This window comes from Ylistrum balloti, unplaced genomic scaffold (genome assembly GCF_031769215.1).
Source record: "Ylistrum balloti isolate Yb309-2 unplaced genomic scaffold, AGI_CSIRO_Ybal_v1 Utg370072, whole genome shotgun sequence".
Taxonomy (NCBI): Eukaryota; Metazoa; Mollusca; class Bivalvia; order Pectinida; family Pectinidae; genus Ylistrum; species Ylistrum balloti.
In genome coordinates, this window is record NW_026782113.1 from 193151 (window position 1) to 211857 (window position 18707).

The window sequence follows — 18707 nt, forward strand, 5'->3', positions numbered from 1 at the left end:
CCCAAACGTGTAACTGGGAAAGTCCTACTCTTAGTATGATCCCAAACGTTTTAATAACGCTGATTTGACTCGCTCAAAGCATTGATCCATTAAAAATGGGTCCAAAATTACGATACCCACATAAATATACACCATCTTCAGGGATAAAAGATGATTTTGAGGATCTTTTACAACGTTTTATAGCAACAGAAACTGTTCGGTATGAAAATTTTGTAGAAATTTGGCGCGACATGAAAATGTCTATGATATTTGCCGGAAGACAATCGGAAAGAGAAGTTCGTGAGGTAAGAACCAGACAGGTCGAAAAAAGCACACACACATACACACACCATTACACACACACAGCAGATTTATTTCACTAAGATTTTATATATAGACCTATAGATACATTGCATATCTGTGTTCGTGCCATTGCACAACTTAGTGTTCAATAGCGTTTACGTAATGGCTATGATATCTACATAAAGTTGTAATCTTATTGCATCGTCATTACTTGTTTATTTTGATTCAAACAATAAACCAATTATTTAATTAAATCAGTTAATTTCTATAAAAACTGATGGCGACAGTATAATGTTTTGATGTGATTTCTAAACAGCAGTAATATTTAGGTATCACTTTTGTGCTTGTGCATTTTCATTTGAAAAAAAAAGTTGCCTTGTCAGTTCTAAAGCCATTGATAGTAAATGCATGTACTATAGTAATATAAATAAACATGTGCCCGACCTGACTGTATATGTACATGTATGTAATCATGTTTACATAATCCAAGTACTGAAGCAATGGCAAATTCGGCTATAAATCACAATATGACATGAAAAGGAATCATTTTCGTTATTACCAAACTCTATTGATAAAAGAATCATAGCGGTTAAGTGGTTTTATAGTGGAACTGGACTGCATGGATCATCAGCAGCCAGGTAACACAATTGGTAACATGTCTGTCTAGAGTTTGGAGTAACCAAGGTTTGAACCCCAGTCTGGCCGTGCATTTTCTTGCTTCTTGTATTGTTTATTGAAGATGATGATAGTATCAGCTTGAACACAGAAGCATTTGTAAATTAACACATGCCCCTAGTCACGTAACTGATATTTGGTAACCTGATCAGTATTAACTAGTGACTTTGCAATATTGACTGGTGTCCAGTGACCAGTTCAGTAATGAATGGTGATCTGTAAAGTATATATACGTATATAAACTTTATTTATTTTACAACAATTGCGAAACAAGTTATGTTAACTTATACTAATCACTCTTGTTGGCCCGGATGTAAGCGCGCAATGGGTCTTATTGTGGGAGGAAACCGGAGTACCCGGGGAAAACCCACGTGGTCGGGCAGGTGACCCCTTACCTTTTCACGTCCGTTCCGGGAATCGAACCCCGGTGTCATATCATATTTGTATCCCCCATCAGAAAAGGATCCGGTCGCTTTTCCCCCATAAGAAAAGGACCCGGGGATCGCTTTTCCCCCATAAGAAAAGGACCCCCCCTATAGTATTTTGATCCCCCTTGTGAATTTTATTTTAAACTTTATAGCTTTATAAATAAAATGAGATATGATAGGTAACTGTGTCTTGGACTTGGTCACTGATACCTGGGTTACCTGTACAGGTGTGATTACATAACACCTGTGGAGCCAAGGCTGAAGAGGTCAAGCTCCAGATTACCCTGTACAGGTAGTGATTGACAGGGGCTTAAATGATGACTGCATACATAATTACTCTATACATAACCTGTCCCAAATATACTTCATGGAAAATAAGTTTATGGATTCAATGGAGAATTTTTATATACATGTATGCATGTAGACTTCTGCATATATATGTGCAAAGGGATAATTACCAATTGACCTAAAAGGATATATTTTGATGAAAGAGAGATTTTAGGATCAATAATTATAAACAAAGAGACGTACAATAAGAAAGTAGTATTTTTAAATTGAAAGGGAGAAAATTAGTTACAATTAATGTCGAAATTATAAATACAAAGTTTACAAACAATATACAATTCTGAACATGTATGCAGAGTGGGAAATTAAGAGTTAGTGATCCATATATAGTTAGTTTATTCTAACATATTTATAAAACGTTGAGGTAAATATATATTTATGTATAAGAAACCATTGTAGAACTTCTGAGGTAAAAAGGAAATAATTATTTACCAATAATGTACACTAAGACCCATTTTTATCAATTAAGTCACTTACAGGAAAGAAGTGCAACATAAATGCATAGAATAAAACAAAATGATACCAAATAGCGGGATGGGAGGTGTAGGGGGAGAGGAGGGTCATTGTTACAGATATAATAACAATCAGAGAGATATATGGGAGTGTGATGAGATATAAAGGGGGGATCAATATATGATAGCCATCAGAATAGTATCTAGGGGGGTATGATGAGATATAAAGGGGGATCAATATATGATAGCCATCAGAATAGTATCTAGTGGGGTATGATGAGATATAAGGGGGGATCAATATATGATAGCCATCAGAATAGTATCTAGGGGGGGGTATGATGAGATATAAGGGGGGATCAATATATGATAGCCATCAGAATAGTATCTAGTGGGGTATGATGAGATATAAACGGGGGATCAATATATGATGGCCATCAGAATAGTATCCAGGGGGGGTATGATGACATATAAAGGGGGGATTAAAATAAAATTAAATCCCTAATGATCCAACACACATACATGTATAGCGTGCATTGTTTTTTTTCCAATTAGATAACTGTTAAGCAATTTATTTGCAAGTTTTAATATTCATGCAAATATGAATATATTAATTTTAAAGTGGAAAATGTATATTAAACACAGTTTTTATGTAAAATGATGACCTCAATCAATCTGTAATGGAATTTATCCACAGGTAACTTTAATTGATCACTCAGTATACCTGTCATGTGCACATGGGTGCTCACTCATGTTTGACCCCTCTACCCTTAATCCTCTTATGTAATTGACTGGTTGGCCAGGTGTAATTAACAACCTCACAGCTAACATAACACCTATCATCATATTTTCACTATCACCTTAAATATATGCATATATGCACTGTTAATATAACTTCTCTTAAGGGGGATCAAAATACTGTAGGGGGGATCATTTTCTGATGGCCAGAAAAGTGATCCGGATCCTTTTCTGATGGGGGATCCAAATATGATATGACACCGGTCGGCTAGGTGAAAGGCAAGTGCGTTACCACTGCGCCACCCGACCACCCGATCTGTAAAGTATAGACTAGTGACTTGGCAATATTGACTGTGATGGATGGTGACCTGTGCAGCATTGACAAGTAACTTGAGCAGTGATGACTGATAACCTGTATGATCTGTGCAGTTTTTTTATGTTTGACATGACCATAGATAATTGGTGACTTTTGACCTATAAACCAATAACCTGTGATCTTTGACCTGTATAGTATTGACTGGTTGGCAGTTACCTTTTTCTGGTGACCAGCAGTAACTCAAATAGTGATGATCTTAATGGCAGTTGACAGTACAGTGGTGACAGGTGACTTTTGACTGGTACAGTATTGACTGGTGACCTGTACATTGATGACTGGTTACTTGTATGTATAGTGACGACCTTTAACAGTATAGTATTGATTGGTGACCTGTGACCTGTACATTGTTGGCTGGTGACTTTTGACCTGTACCTTATTGACCAATAACCTGTGATCTGTACAGTGGTGACTGGTAACCTTTGACCAGTATAGTATTGATCAGTGACAATTATGATGATAACTGATGACCTTTGACCTATATAATATTGACTGATGACCTATACAATCATGTAGTTAATATCTTGTTTATCAATAATACAATTATGATATCCTCTAATTTTCATTATTCAACACAAATTTAACTCTACTAATATTCTTATTTTTACTTTTTCAGTTCACAGAAGAATGTTTCAGGATTGCCTCCCAGTATGTTGTGGCTCCATACAACTTCCAAGTACGAGTTGGAGCATTATACCTGATGTATGGGATCTTTAACACACAACCACTTTGCCAGAGAGTCAAGGTATAGGAAATCACAAACCATCAGTTAGTACGATTATTGGTATAAAGCTTGATGATATTTCTTCTCAGAACATAATAATATATTTACAATGTATATATGATACTTTGCAATTTCATCTCAATTCGTTAGCTGTTGTCAAGTGTCTTCTCCAGCAGTTTACTGAAGTTTATCAATATTCTTTCTAAAGATACCTTGAAAATAAAATTTATTAAAAAATCTGCCCACATCTATTGAAGTTTTGGTAGAAATATCAACAAATGCTTATCATTGTCCTGTAATAAGCCCACCTGGCACAGATTTGGGTCAGAGGTTAGGCTGTAGTTTTGGTGTTAAAAGCCTTGATAATACTATTTCGGGTTTGTAAGTTTATTCAGTTTGATGCTGTGCCATTGAAGTTTGAAACATAAACATTTTTAAGGAATGGTTCTCTCTGGTGATCAACTGACATTGGATTGTTGTTATTTCAGATCAGAACAACACACTCAATGTGGCGTGACCTTTTAGAATTCCAAAGTGAGGCTCATCGTCAACAGCATCTTGATGTCGACTTTGTCTTTCATAAACTTCGTTTCCAAAATGCTTTCCTATTTACTGCCAAACCGGTTGAGGTCAGTAACACTAGGTTGTTGCTGTTGATTTCTGCTGTTTCATTTGGACTAGACAAGAAGTGATCTCTGTTTGTCAATGTGATGTTAACTTACTGTGACAGTACTTTACAACATCAGTCAAATTTGTTCAATCAGCTATATTTATTGATCAGATGATTAATATTGATCACAGATACATGTATCTTTCATTTTCTGTTTTCTGTGGTGTCTGTCCATCCTTCTGCTATCTTGTCTGCACTATATCTTCTACATTAAACCGGAACTTGTATCAAAAGTAGGTCTCTCTGACCTACATTTTGACATTTGACTTACATCAAACAAAAGGTTTGTTCAGGCTCTGTCTCCTACACTGTAAGTTCACATACATTGCATTCTTGGGTTAAGTTTCACAATTGATAGGGGACTGTAATTTGCTGAATTGTCTTATTCTAATAGTACAGCATGACATGATGGGTTGAAATTACATGTGAAATGAACTGCAATCATGATACCTGATATTATATTGATTATAACAAGTACACTTACATCTGTTTGTGTTCAGTATAATTACCCTGCTACAAGGGTATTGTAGGCTTGGATAAATAAGATTTGTTTCTTTAAGCTAGAGAGATTTGAGGTTGATATAAAATCAGGTGTAGAAAACATATGATAAATATCATTACTTTTATGCTCCTGAAGGGAGAGGATATAGTTGCCACTTTGTCCATCCGTCTGTCTGTTTGTCAGTCCATTTGTCCGTCCATCACAATTTGGTCCAGAGCATAACACAAAAACTATAAGAGGTATCATGATAAAAGGTAGATAGATCTCAACAAGGAGAAGTGTAGTGCACCAGAACCATCACTCTCTTTTGCATAGTTTAGGAGTTATTGCCCTTTGCTATTTTTCATACTTGTATGTTGTCTGGAGCATTACACTAAAATTATAAGAGGTATCAACATGAAAATTCATAGGTAGATAGGTCTTAACAAGGGAAAATGCAGTGCATTACAAGAAACATCACTCTCTTTTGAACTTTTTTATTTTTCATATTTAAATTTTGTCCTATTCGGGGAGTATAATTTAGCATTATTCAACTTATCTCTGATGGCCCTTTTTTATGTTGATGACAGGTGTTACATACAGTGGACAAGACAAAAGATGAGGTATCACTTTCAGAGGAATTCAAGGAGGAACAGAGTGTTCTTTTTGACCTTTTCTCGACAGAAATGTTGGAGGTATATACAGTGTTACAAAATGGAAATAATATGCCTACAAGCTGCTAAATAACAACATTGAATAATCAATGTTGTTCACTTGGTTAAACATTCATCTTTCATTTTTCACCCTAACTTACAAGTACGTTAACAGATAAGTTTTACTTTGTCAGCAAATGGCAACAGTCCATCAGCACTATGAGGCCATCAAGGTAGCATTAGAGGGGCCACAGGCCACGAAGCCGTCACGGTCACTGTCGGTGATCAAACAGGATGTGGTACCAGGCATCACAAAGTAAGTCTATTTTTTTGTTTTGGTTTGAGATCATCATTGCTGACAAAAAAACTTCTCTCATACAAGAAACAGAGCCTTGCTATCTCTTTCTGTAATGGTGATCGCAATTGGGATCCCCAAAACTCGGAAGCTTACTCACATCTTTGGTCTAATGAAAGGATGCAATTTGATAATTCCTAGTATTTCTCTCATTTATCCAGACTGGCAATTAAGAGACCAAATTTTAGTTTATTATAGGGACAATCATGGGTCTTCCCTCATTTTGATTTTTTTATAGGGACAATCATGGGTCTTCCCTCATTTTAATTTTTCTAAATCGTTGATCTAGGAGTAGATCTTGTCTCAGCCTAACAACCAAGATACTTTGTATATTGAGTAGCTGAGGTCAGTTTCCTGAAGTGATTGAAGAAATCATTTAAATTCTGAGATCAGTGAAATTCAATGTCAGTAAAGCCAATTTAAAGTGTCCAATTTTCTTACAGAGCCATCATCTACTACCAGGACAGACGCAAAGCTGGGGTATGTCCCTTAATTTGTTAAAACTGATGTCTATTTGTGTTGCATGCAAAATGATATTGTGTATGTATGAGAAAGAATGTACTTCATCAGTGGCACTACATCAGTGGCACTACATCAGTGGCACATTATGAATGAGAATGGTGGAAAATTGTGATAATTTGTGCATTGTCTTTTTATTTTGTGAGTGGTAAAATGCTTAATATGATAATTACTTGTTTAACCTTTAACCTTACAGACTATTAAGAGAAAAGCTGCCAAAGATAACGATCTTAGCTCGGACTCTATGGATGATGACGTTGGAGATGAAGATGAAGAAACAGTAAGTTATTGAACGTATTTTGTTACTAGTTTCCATTTCTTTGACACTAAATTTCAGAACCCATTCCAAAAATCATCACTATTTTAAGTAAATACAAACTCGCTTTAAATGGTAATATAAATTACAATACCAGGGGTCTAGAAAAGCACTCTGGTCATCATGGACGAGTGAAAATTGTCTCGGACGACCAGATTTGTCTTTGTCAGTTGTCCATCAGAAGAGTACTTTTTTTCAAATGATATTAATGTTACAACTTAAATTTACAAAAGGCAGATTTCAATAAACGTTGTAAAGGGAATTTAAAACAAAGAAATGTGTTTAAGGTTCTTTGAAAACAAAATATTCCAGGCTACACTCTAACTTTTGATTACACCGGAACTCCCATGACGTCAAATATAGCAATCGGAATACCTTAGTCATTTTCCAGCTGTCAAACTGATGTCAGGTGCTCATGTTCTTAACAGCACCTGGTCAGTCAGATGTAAACAAACACTATGGCTAGGCCAAAGTCGCGCACAATGTCTGATGCAAAGCAGTCATCACTGCATAGTTTTTTTCACTAAAACTAACAAGGATGATGAAAACAATGACAAAGAATCCTAAACACATAACTTTAATATGCCAAACGAAGCTGATAAGTCAAAGACTGACAATGAGCCTTGTACTTCATATGGACAGTCACATGGAAGAGAAAAAACACAACAGACCACTGGCTGTGAAAAAAGAAAGAGACAGTCAGAAAGTACAGAGAGGGAGAAAGGACAATTATATGAGAGAAAATGGGTGAGAGGGTTTCAATAAAAAATAGAAAAAAGTCACATGTCACATCCTCGCTGATTAAGTCACCATTTCAAAGCTGAATTTGGACGAGTAAATTTCCAATCCGGACGAGTAAACTTTTCAACCCACTAGTCCTGTGCCGAGTGGTTTAAAATATTTTTACATACCCCTGAATACTTAAAAGTTAACCTGTGACAACCCATTGAGCTAACAAATTTGTTTTTAGCTTCAAGTGAAAGGCTGAGCTGATTACATGACAGTGAAGTAGGTTTTGTTAGTATGTGTAATGATATAAAAAAACTGCTAGATATGGTCCCATATATCACCTAGATATCACCTGTTGTATGCTTATTAGAAAAGAAGTTTGTACTGAGGAAACAAAATGTGTAGTTATATGATGTGTGTTGTTGAACCATTTTTTTTCACATAGTAAAAAATTATTTCTTCTCTGAATTTGAATATGATGAGTCAACAATTTTGAAGTTTAACATGAGAAATTCTTTTCATGGTATTGAACATTGAATATATTGCATTTGCAGCTGTTGGGACTAATATCAAAAACTTTTGAGATGTAAAGTGTTTTAAGTACAGAAAATTATCATTAGCATTAATCTTGCATTTCAGAAACCTTCTAAGAAACTTTTACTGAAGGAAAAGGCATTTGCGCAAGCAGCTGCTCCAAGTGGTCTCTTTCGTCGTGGGAAAGTTTTAGCTTCTTCTGTAAGTGAACGTGATGAACCTCAAACCTCCAGGACAGAACCACCAGACGTTCCAGTCACTGTTAGAGAAATGTTGGGTTAGTACAACTTTGAAGCTGGAGTTGTCAGGTTTACACTCAGAAAATGCTGAGACACAGCTGAATTCTGGGCTCCGATAAATCGAAGGATGCGTTACTGTCGTTTTTTTCCATGTTTGAGAGCTTTTGAAATCTCCCTTTATTCATGTTTTCATCCCTTCTAGAAGACTTCTTGAACTGTAATTGCTGATATGTAAAAGGTCAATCCTACTCATATTTCATATAAAAATTTGCCTGGGTTTCTAGTTACCCTGGTATGTATAATCAAGTTGCTTCAAAACAAAATGGCTGACAGACCGTCATTGTTCAGGTTTGTTGAGGATATCTGTTTCTCTGGATGGTCTTTCCCAGATTAAATATGTAGTGTGACAGTGCCTCAGTGTGGACATTTCTTTTATATACTGTAGAGTTGTATAACTTTGCAGGGTCAATATTGGGACCAATATTTCGCAGTTGTATCAGTTGGGGCTTTTTCACCAGGATTAATTTCACACTTGTCTCTACATGCATGTTGAATTTCCAAACTGACTTTCTAAATTAAAATGTGGAAAGGCAGATATATTGAGTTTTGAAAATTTAGACAAAATATTTTGGAATCCAAATTGGCTGACAGGCAGTCATCTTCAATTTTCACAGTTTAAATTTAGATTAAACAATATTTTCATTTAATATTCAACAATTAATCACTTACAAATGATACCTATGGGATGGGAAAACAAGGTTAGAGCTAAGTTTAAATTTGTTATTGGTATATTGTTCTGGTTAGCCCTTAGCTGTAGCCATTAAAATTCAAGACTGATCAGAGAAATCATCAGCTGAAATAAGGCCTTCATTGAATAATATAGTGAGAAATTTTGATGATCATTTCTCAGAAAGTACTGACTATATCTCAGTCAAATTTCATGTTTCCTTTTGTCATTTACTGTGCATCACTTCTGAGACTGACCACAAAAATAAGTGAAATGGCTGACAATTTTTTTTATTTTTTACAAAATTTATGATATTTCTCAGTATTAAGTACTTGATGGGTTTTTGTTTCCCTCATAATTTTAATTTATGATTGGTTTACCTGCCAATGCATCTGTACAAGTAAAAGAAAAATAGAAAAGACTCCACTGATATTGAACCAGTAAGATCGTAGGATGGTATGTGACAAGTTCTTTCTGTGATCTACAGTTCTGTATGCATAGAATCTACAAGTTTCTGTTGTTACTGCAGATGAGGATCCAAATGAAAAAGATTCAGAACAGGTAACAGCCCTCAAACAGTCCCTACTCAACATGCCCATTATTCCAACAGGGAGCGAGGTTGTCTCTAGAAAAGGACGCAGAAAAAAGGGTAAGATGAGGGATTATCTCAAGTCTTGATTTATGGTTTTATTAGCCGAGTGATTTATGTATTAAAATGATTCTGAACTGAATTAAAACACTTTCTGTTCAATAAACCTGTTTTGTTTAGCAATTTGAATAATTTATTTGCTTATGTGCCTAAATGTTCTATTATCAGCATTACTATGAGAATCTGATATTTTTTTTAATTCTTTATCCCAGGTCAGGATTTAAATGAGAATATCTTTCAAGAACTACATTTTTGTTAAAGAGTTTGTATATTTTTACCTTGATGTGAAATGTCAGTAATGTTTTTTATTAATATTTTGATTACAGGGAAAAACCAGACAAGAAAAAAGACAAATTCAGCGAGGCTCGTTGTTACCCCTCTACCTGCATACAGTCAAAAAGTCAAAGGCCAAAGTTCACCTGAAAAACCTCAAGGTCGTAAAAGGGGAAGACCTCGAAAGACTTAGGCCATGTGGTTATAAGCTTGTGTTTGTTAATAAATAGATATGTTGTCACTATATTGAATTAACATTGTTTTTTTCAAGGGTTGGTTATTAAAGCTAGCTATATGCTACTTGTCTGTTGTATGCATTTCCTTATCAAAAGATTTATACATACAAAATAGAATAGTTAAAATACATATAACACATTGATTTAATGACGCATTTGTGGATTGGAAGGGGCCAGATAATTACTTCTGTTCATTGCCTGTGGGTTTGAAGGTTTTATTGTGACTTGATCATTGTTGCCTGGCATATCGCCTAATGAGCAGTGGTCAATTTCCTTGTAGTAACTGGTTGCTACCTCACTGAACAACATGCAGGAGGCCTGTTGTAAGCCATCCAGATCAATAAAGGCAAAGTGTCCTGTCCAAGGATGCAAGATTGATTGCACAGACTGGTCCAGATCATAACATTCAGAAAAGCATAAACTGCCATGTAAGCAAGCAATGAATAACGCACCTAGGAGCACCAGGTGAAATTACTCAGGCTAACACTTTAAAAACTTAGCCATCATGGCCTTATGATTTGGTCGGCTAAGGGCAATCCATAAGATTGTTTCATGTAACATAACTTACTTAAGTCAAGTAAGGGCAGTACCAGGTATATACATGTTATAATTTTAGTTTACCTGGTCAAAAGGATCATTGTGAGAAGGGAACCCGCCTTCTTTAAATATTGGTTCCAAGAACCTCAGGGCCTAAGAAATGGGCCCAAAAGGGGTAATTGCTCAAGGCTTTAAATCCTACTGTGAAAATGAATGAATATTGTCTGCAATTAGTCTGAAGCATTCTTCGGCAGCAAAGGGGAATCACTCTTTTATAAATGGTGGGTCTTGGCCCCCATGGGAGGGAGAGGTTTGTCCCACTAGGGGAAATAAAGCAAATTCTTTAAAATTCTACTCCTCCTGTAAGAATGATTGGATTTTAATTTGGTATTCTTGGATAAGGGGGGATCAGTTCTACATAAATGATGAATTCCGGCCCCCTGGGATGGTAGAGGTGGGGGGCCCATTTTGGGAAATAAAAGTTCTTAATCCTTCTTCCGTACAAGGATATTGTCCAAGTTTGGTCTGAGGCAATTTCAATGAATAGTGAATCTGACATCTGTTTGACCACAAGGATGGGACAGAACAGGGAAATAATTTCTTAAATATTTGAAGTTCTTTGTTAAGTGAATGAATAACTGAATTAGCCAGCTGAGTTAAGTTTCTGTGTATTATGATAAACAAGAGGCCCAAGGGGCCTTAACGGTCACCTGAGGAATATGTCAATAATCTGGGGATTTTAAAATGTTGCAAAAATGTGACAACACTTGTGCAGGACTGTGTGCTAAACATCTGTACCAAGTTTGAACATGATCCACCCAGTGGTTCTTGAGAGGAAGTCCAAAATGTCTTAGCCAAACAGAGGACAGGGTTGCACATTTATATAAAGCAAATCATGTTTTCATTTACAAGTTGAAAAATAGCTTAGTAGATACATGTATAGCTAAAGTATACAAAAAATCAGATCAATTTCAAGTCTATCCACAATCTTTTCCTTGCCTAATACAATAAGGCATCCAACTAAAAAAACTCACATAAAACAATGTGAAAAAATCTTGTGGTACTTCTGAGACAGGAATATATATGTATCAAGGCTGAGAAATGTAGTGTTACCACAGATATTGAACCATATTATACATGTAGCTCAGAACATAGAAGGTTCAGCGAGTAATAAGATCCGGGTTTGATGAAAGATCTGGCTACACATTTTTTCTCACCTATATGGTTGTCATAAACACATAACATGTCTTTATTAAAGATTAATATGTAACAAATATCAGAAAGGCTAATTTTGGACCAGTTATTTTTATTCTCACAAACTCTGCAGTCCTTTCCCTAAAGATCATCTATATGAAGTTACACTTTTGGTTCAGGACAACAAGATTTGCTGAGATTTAACAAATTCTACCCCTTTCTGCCCCATAAATATGCCCCCAATGAGGCCACACCTTTTTCTATTGTAAACTTAAAGAAGCTTACTTTACCTAATTTTACTCCTTTTTTACCCCCACCTGGGGCCCCTATTGCAGTCATTATTTCCACCCCCCCCCCACCCCCCATCTAAATATGTCTTATTACACAGATGCTTTGTGCTTAGTGTGGTTGTAACCTAAAAACATGGTCAATGCCATTAGAACCCATTTTCAAAAAAAATCAAATTGTCTAATCTAATCTTTTTGCCCCCATGTGGTCCCAGAACCCCCCCAGACACTTTTTTTTCCAACTCAAAGTCACATATTCTTCACTAGTGGACCCTTTATACTAAATTTGGTTGAAATCCATCAACTTTGAATTTTGACCCCTTTTTAGTGCCCCCTGGAGGGCCTGTTTATGACCCAATTTTTTTCTAATTTGCAAACTTTGTAGGCCTTGCGCTAAGAATCATTAATTTTGAATTTTAGGAAAATCTGATACTTGGTTCATAAGGAGAAGATTTTTAAAGATTTACCTAATTTTACCACTTTTTCCCCCTCCTGGGGCCCCTATTGGGGCCACACCCTTTTGCTTCACAAAAATGAAGCAGCTTCCCATGGGGATGCTTTGTGCCAAGTTTGGTCAAATTCCACTCAGTGGTTCTTGAGAAGTTGAATATGTGAAAAGTTAACGATGCACGACGACAGACAAATCATGATGGCAATACGTCACCATGAGCCTTCGGCTCAGGTGACCTTATAATGCTTGATATCCATCTCTCTAATTGTCTATAGACAGAATTACTAACAAAACACAACAAAATGCGGGACTTACTTGGGAAAGATTTTAATCAAGTTTGATATTGCCTGGTATGTATGTACGGTAATATGAATGACTCATATTTCGTACGATCAATATTAATTTACTATGGTTTTCCATTACTTATATTCCTTTCATACATTATGTACACATAGAACATGATTTTGTCACAAAGTCTATACATCCTTATATTATAGGACACTCAGAGAGTAGCTCTCACCACACAAAAGCAACATTCATACATCTGAAATAATCCACATCCACACTTTCATTATAAGTTCTAGAACAGATTTACAGATAATGAAAGATACCACAGTATTTGGACAACAGGGAAAGCCTGCAGAATCCTCTTCTTGTATCTGTATTTCAAAACTTAAATATCTTTCATACATTTTGTTTTTCCATCAGTTGACTCAAGTCAAATTAAATTAATTATTTTTACTGAAGAAATTATATGAAAAGATTTAAACAGAAAAGTAATTGACAACTATTTCACGCAGACAGGAACTGTTAAGTTTTCAAAAATAAATTTCATGTAACTAGTTGTAAAGGATGTCAAAATAATGAAAAATTTCAGTCATTAATATTGTTAAATATGAATTCAAAATTTTCGTTATCAAATGAAACCTGACCTTTTCACACACTCATGCAGAAATAATGTTACAAGTGTTTGGCATATCAGACACAGTTAGAATTAAAACTTCTGTCATCAGAATGATGAATGATATATTGGTGTTAAGCCACATGTTTCCTCTCACTGGTAATTTCTCACACAAGAAGAAGCATACACAAGTTTCAGAACACTGGAAAACCAACTTGTTATCCTGTGCAACTTCTTCTAATAAACATTTCCAAGATAACTTACAGTATATAAAATGTCAGAGAAAACATGTGTTACTGAGAGCTACCACAGGAATCGGTGAAAGCTTTCTTAAATAATGAAAAATAATGTGCTAGAGATGACATATATCACGTTGTATCCAGCCATACCACTGAGGTATACAAATTACTTAATACTTGTTCTTTATCTATAAAACTAGACATTGAATTTCCCATCTGGAATCGAGATTAATCTTCCACATGTGATTTTTTCCTCGATACATTGATACATAAACTTGACATATATGGTACTACACACTTACAAATTTGAGTAAATTATGTTTTTTTAGAAGGGAAAATAATCAAATTTCAAAATGTTTCAAGTTAAAATATAGCTTCTTTAATAGTAAACATTATGAAATAGTCAATGTAAAAAATGAATTATTTGTTTTGAATTAAAGATCCATAAGTTAGAGGTGTGGAATGAAAAATCTAAAAGTGTTTGATTGCAGACTAGCAATAACAAATTCTTGAGTATCATTCAGCACAAAGCACTGATAATGTTATTTCTTTCAAATATTTAAATGGTATCTTTTACACATGCATACGTTTAGTAAAATTGAGAACAAATACATTCATAAATATATAACTTCAAATAATTTTGTAGTATGACAATTGTTAAAATAGATTTGGGTTACCATGGCAACATAAAAGACAAGTCACAGCAGCAATTGAAGTAATTGCTTTAAAACTTCAGATCCGTAGATCAACACTTACAGACAGCACAACTGTAGGCTGCTTAATCAAATGCTGTGGAGAGTTATTTCCCTTTACATGCATGATTCTTTACATGTAAATTGACATTAATCAGTAGATTATCTCCCCTCCCTTAAAATATTAAATATCCTTTTCTCATAAATAATGTTCCATGCACCATCAGGGATGTATCTTACACAATATGTGCCTCCATGTGTCTCGCTGAACATCGAGTTTGATTTTTAACTGGATCAGGTTAAGATCCCTTCCACAAGATGTGGATATGTAAATCTGTATAATAATATTGTTGAATCCACAACACAGGGAGAGAGATCCAGCTCCACTGTCATGCTAGTACAGTTATCCTGATCGCATTGTAAATGGTTAAACCTTTCATTTCTTTGACACACTTTGAGGTTAAAATTCACACACACCTCCGGCATACCTAGCCGATGATACGAGCACACATCCTATTTGACAGCCAGTGAACTTGATGAAGATCACTACTTGCATTCTCTCATTGTTTGGGCTCGTATGAGCTCACATATAGTTGTTGTGTTATCAGATCCAGCAGTAGAGAGATTTCCCAGTTACAGGGACAACACTTTGATATATACCGACGATGACCACTGCCAATGATAGACAGAATGAAAATCTGAGAAGGGCCTTCTACTTGTGATGTCTGTCAGTGACGCAAAGCACTGAATAGAAATTGATGATTGCGGCACAAGCAACAATGGCCGTGACACATTAAACCATCCATCACACACGAGGCCTTTGACCTCCAGCAAGGAAACACACAGATGAATGGCACCTTGTCTGTGGGTATGTGGGACACAGCCACTGCGGCGCCACATATGGGATGATGATATGGTAAGTAAGAGCGGATAGGCCCGCATTGTTATTCACTTTCACCTCTGGTAGTCTTCCATTGGTTTCACTAGCTGGTCTGAAACATCAACACGACACCAACATTATATAACATAAAAAATGGCCAGCAATCATCAGTAAAACTATAAAATAGTGATATGTATTTTTTACACTTAAAAACGTGTTTACAAGTCTGGATGTCTCTTTTTGAATTTTACAAAGTGTTTGACAAATTCTGAAGTTGTAAACTTGATACAGACAAGTGCAAAACTAAATAAACAAGGGGTTGAAAATCCAAGCAATATCACTTTATAAGAGTGCTTTTATATGGAGACATTGATCAGAATGATTTATCACAAATGATACTCACCATGACTTACTTTTAAGATGGCTTCACAGACAAACTTGTACTGACTCTGTAAGAACAAGGAATACAGATGTGTGACTTAACCACTGAAATAGTACAACCCTATTCCTGTTCAAAATTATCACATATACTGCTTGTACTGCACAGAAAATGTATACCACTGGGAATCTCATTTCAAAATATACAGTTCTTCTACATAAAATTAAAGTGTTAACATTGAAATGATAAGGAGAGATGTGTTAAAACCTATGGGAGAACACGTGATATTTTACAAGGAAATACATATATGGGAAACTTTCACCAGAGTTCAAATTTCACTCTTTCACAATGAAAAGAAAAATGACATGCGAGCAAATATTGATAAAATAAATATGTTGATGTCTTTCAGAGTGAAATTTATCAACTATGTAAAAATGAAAATATTGACTTAGCAAAAAATAACACTGGCCAAATATACAGCAGACACATATTCTGACAACATTTAAAAAATCATAGCTTTTCATTATACCCAAACAGAATTTTTAAATGATTTTACTGATCAGAACCAGAAATGAGTTCTAGATGTACATTTCAAACCATCATTCACTTACAGGTGTTTGTATCAGCATAGCACGCTGGTCTCGCATCTGTCTCACAATAGACAGCGGGTAAACAGGCTGATTAGACTCAATCAGACACATAGCCGTCTCCATGGTAATCAGAACCCCTGTCCGTCCTATCCCAGCACTGAAATGACCAATAGATATTGTTGACAATCCTATATGCTTTTCTAGTCTTCTGATGAAGTTGCATCAATTATTTTGCTGAATTTTCCTTCTTTTTATCAGAAGAGACACAAATATTTTACGAGGAAAAAAATTCCAGTTAATGTGTTGGTAAATCAAATACCATTTCTGTCTTTGACAGGTTTACTTACCTACAGTGGACTATTGTTGGTTCTACCATGCCTGTACGTTTCTGTCGCACCTTGCCTACAAAGTCAAGGAAATCGGCCGGATCATCCGGAACGCCATGATCAGGCCAAGCTATATATTGCATGTGAGATATGTGTCTTTCTTCATTGGTCTACAAAAGAGAATCCAGTCATGAGCAACAGTAGGACAGCCAATTACATTATATTATACTAAACTTCTCTGAAGTATAGACCAACATATTCATCACAAACTGATTCACATTTTAATTATCTAGTTATATGAAAGCATAATTTAAAAACATGATATTGATGAATAATAATTATTCTTAAAGGAATGGAAATTCATGTAAGATCTATGTCTGTCCCTAACACAGCTATTACACACATAGTTTGAAAATTATAAATACAAGTTAAAACTTTCACGTCCGAAATTTGAACAGAAACCAAGTTCAATACAATTAGAAACCAAACGGGTAGGAGGAGATAACTCACTGATAAATGTGTGAGGTTGAACTCGCGGAAGGCGAATGATGTTGTGTCCTCTTCTTTGACACAAGTTATTTGTAGCTCACCATAATCAACCGTCTCGTAGAGGTCTGGCCAGTACTGGTGACATTTTACCTAAAACAGCACAACTAAGTTAAACTTTGTCTCCTCACAAACACATCACAGGGTAAAATAGAGCATTTTAACACTTATCACAGATGTACAAAACGTTCAACCAGTTTTCTAGTTTAAAGTGTATGGTGACTGAGTTCCTCTTTTCTGACATAATACAAATGAAGACTAGAGGATCAAATTATTTGACTTCTCTAATGGTAGCAATACTTCCTATTTTGTTAGTGGTCGGTATCAATTATTACAGTCAGTGTTCTGATATAACTTTTCATGAGACATAGAAGTGGGGTTTGTTTGACCTACCCTTCCTCGTTCTATCTTGGTGGTGAGCATGACAACAAGAGAGGAGTGTTGTTCCCAGACCATTTGCCAGAAGTCCACACATGTATTGGGTAGAGGACCCTGTGCTGCAATGTACCTGTTAACAATCCCTGACCCCGGTATTTCCATCTGTTGAAAAAAAAAAAAGTAGGTTGAGGTCAATCATCTACTCTATAAGGTCAAGATACGATGTCAAATCCACAATATTTTAACTACTACGACTGATTTCTGTAGACACATTCTCTTGTCGAGAATTATATTTTTATGGTGATAGCACGACATTCCAATATATATCAGACCTTTGAATTATTTGATAACAGATTAATATCTTAAACATGAGCTGACTACTTTATAATTGTTAAAAAAGAAAATTGAACTGGAGATAAAACAATTTAAACTATGTAGATAAATATACTTACATTCACATAATTAGCATTGATATATTCACCGCCTGACTTTAATATCACTCTTGTTTGATCATCTGAAAAATCAAACATCTTTAAATTAAACGAAACCCCTATATTGTATAAATGAAGAAAATAGTATACAGTAAATTCTTCATTTCCAGAATTGTGTTAACAAAAGATTGTTCCTTACATATTCCTAATTGTTTTCTTTTTTGATGTCTAGTTAAAATTCCCTTCTCTGACAAATTATGAGATATTAGCCCTATTCTTGGACTTGAGATATTTTACATGGTCAATAATGACACTTAAAGGGTGAAATGTCCCTGTAACTATTTTTGGCAATGTTTGTACTTACAGGGTGAAATATCCCTGTATCTGTTTTTAGCAATGTTTGTACTTACAGGGTGAAATATCCCTGTATCTGTTTTTGGGAATGTTTGTACTTACAGGGTGAAATATCCCTGTAACTATT

At 35.3% G+C, this 18707-nt stretch overlaps 2 protein-coding genes across 5 annotated transcripts in view; one reads left to right on the plus strand and one right to left on the minus strand.

Moving 5' to 3' along the window:
• The first annotated feature begins 87 nt into the window (after window positions 1-87).
• Window positions 88-10394, plus strand: LOC132549653 (snRNA-activating protein complex subunit 1-like). The gene is made up of 10 exons (XM_060213608.1): window positions 88-284; window positions 3907-4035; window positions 4503-4643; window positions 5756-5860; window positions 6013-6134; window positions 6617-6653; window positions 6889-6972; window positions 8377-8548; window positions 9767-9886; window positions 10213-10394. Exons 1-10 carry the CDS (start codon window positions 96-98, stop codon window positions 10350-10352), a joined length of 1239 nt encoding a protein of 412 aa, XP_060069591.1. The 5' UTR covers window positions 88-95; the 3' UTR covers window positions 10353-10394.
• Window positions 10395-13175: 2781 nt separating this feature from the next.
• The window catches only part of LOC132549644 (tyrosine-protein phosphatase non-receptor type 4-like), a 142298-nt gene continuing 136766 nt past the window's right edge, over window positions 13176-18707 (minus strand). For all 4 annotated transcript variants that reach the window (XM_060213596.1, XM_060213595.1, XM_060213593.1 and 1 more), the window contains 7 exons: window positions 18248-18309; window positions 17811-17957; window positions 17382-17510; window positions 16893-17041; window positions 16567-16702; window positions 15980-16025; window positions 13176-15688 (listed from right to left, as the gene is read on the minus strand). In XM_060213596.1, the coding sequence (XP_060069579.1) occupies window positions 15651-15688; window positions 15980-16025; window positions 16567-16702; window positions 16893-17041; window positions 17382-17510; window positions 17811-17957; window positions 18248-18309 (707 nt within the window). In that variant the 3' untranslated portion in view covers window positions 13176-15650. The remainder of the gene's footprint in view (window positions 15689-15979; window positions 16026-16566; window positions 16703-16892; window positions 17042-17381; window positions 17511-17810; window positions 17958-18247; window positions 18310-18707) is intronic.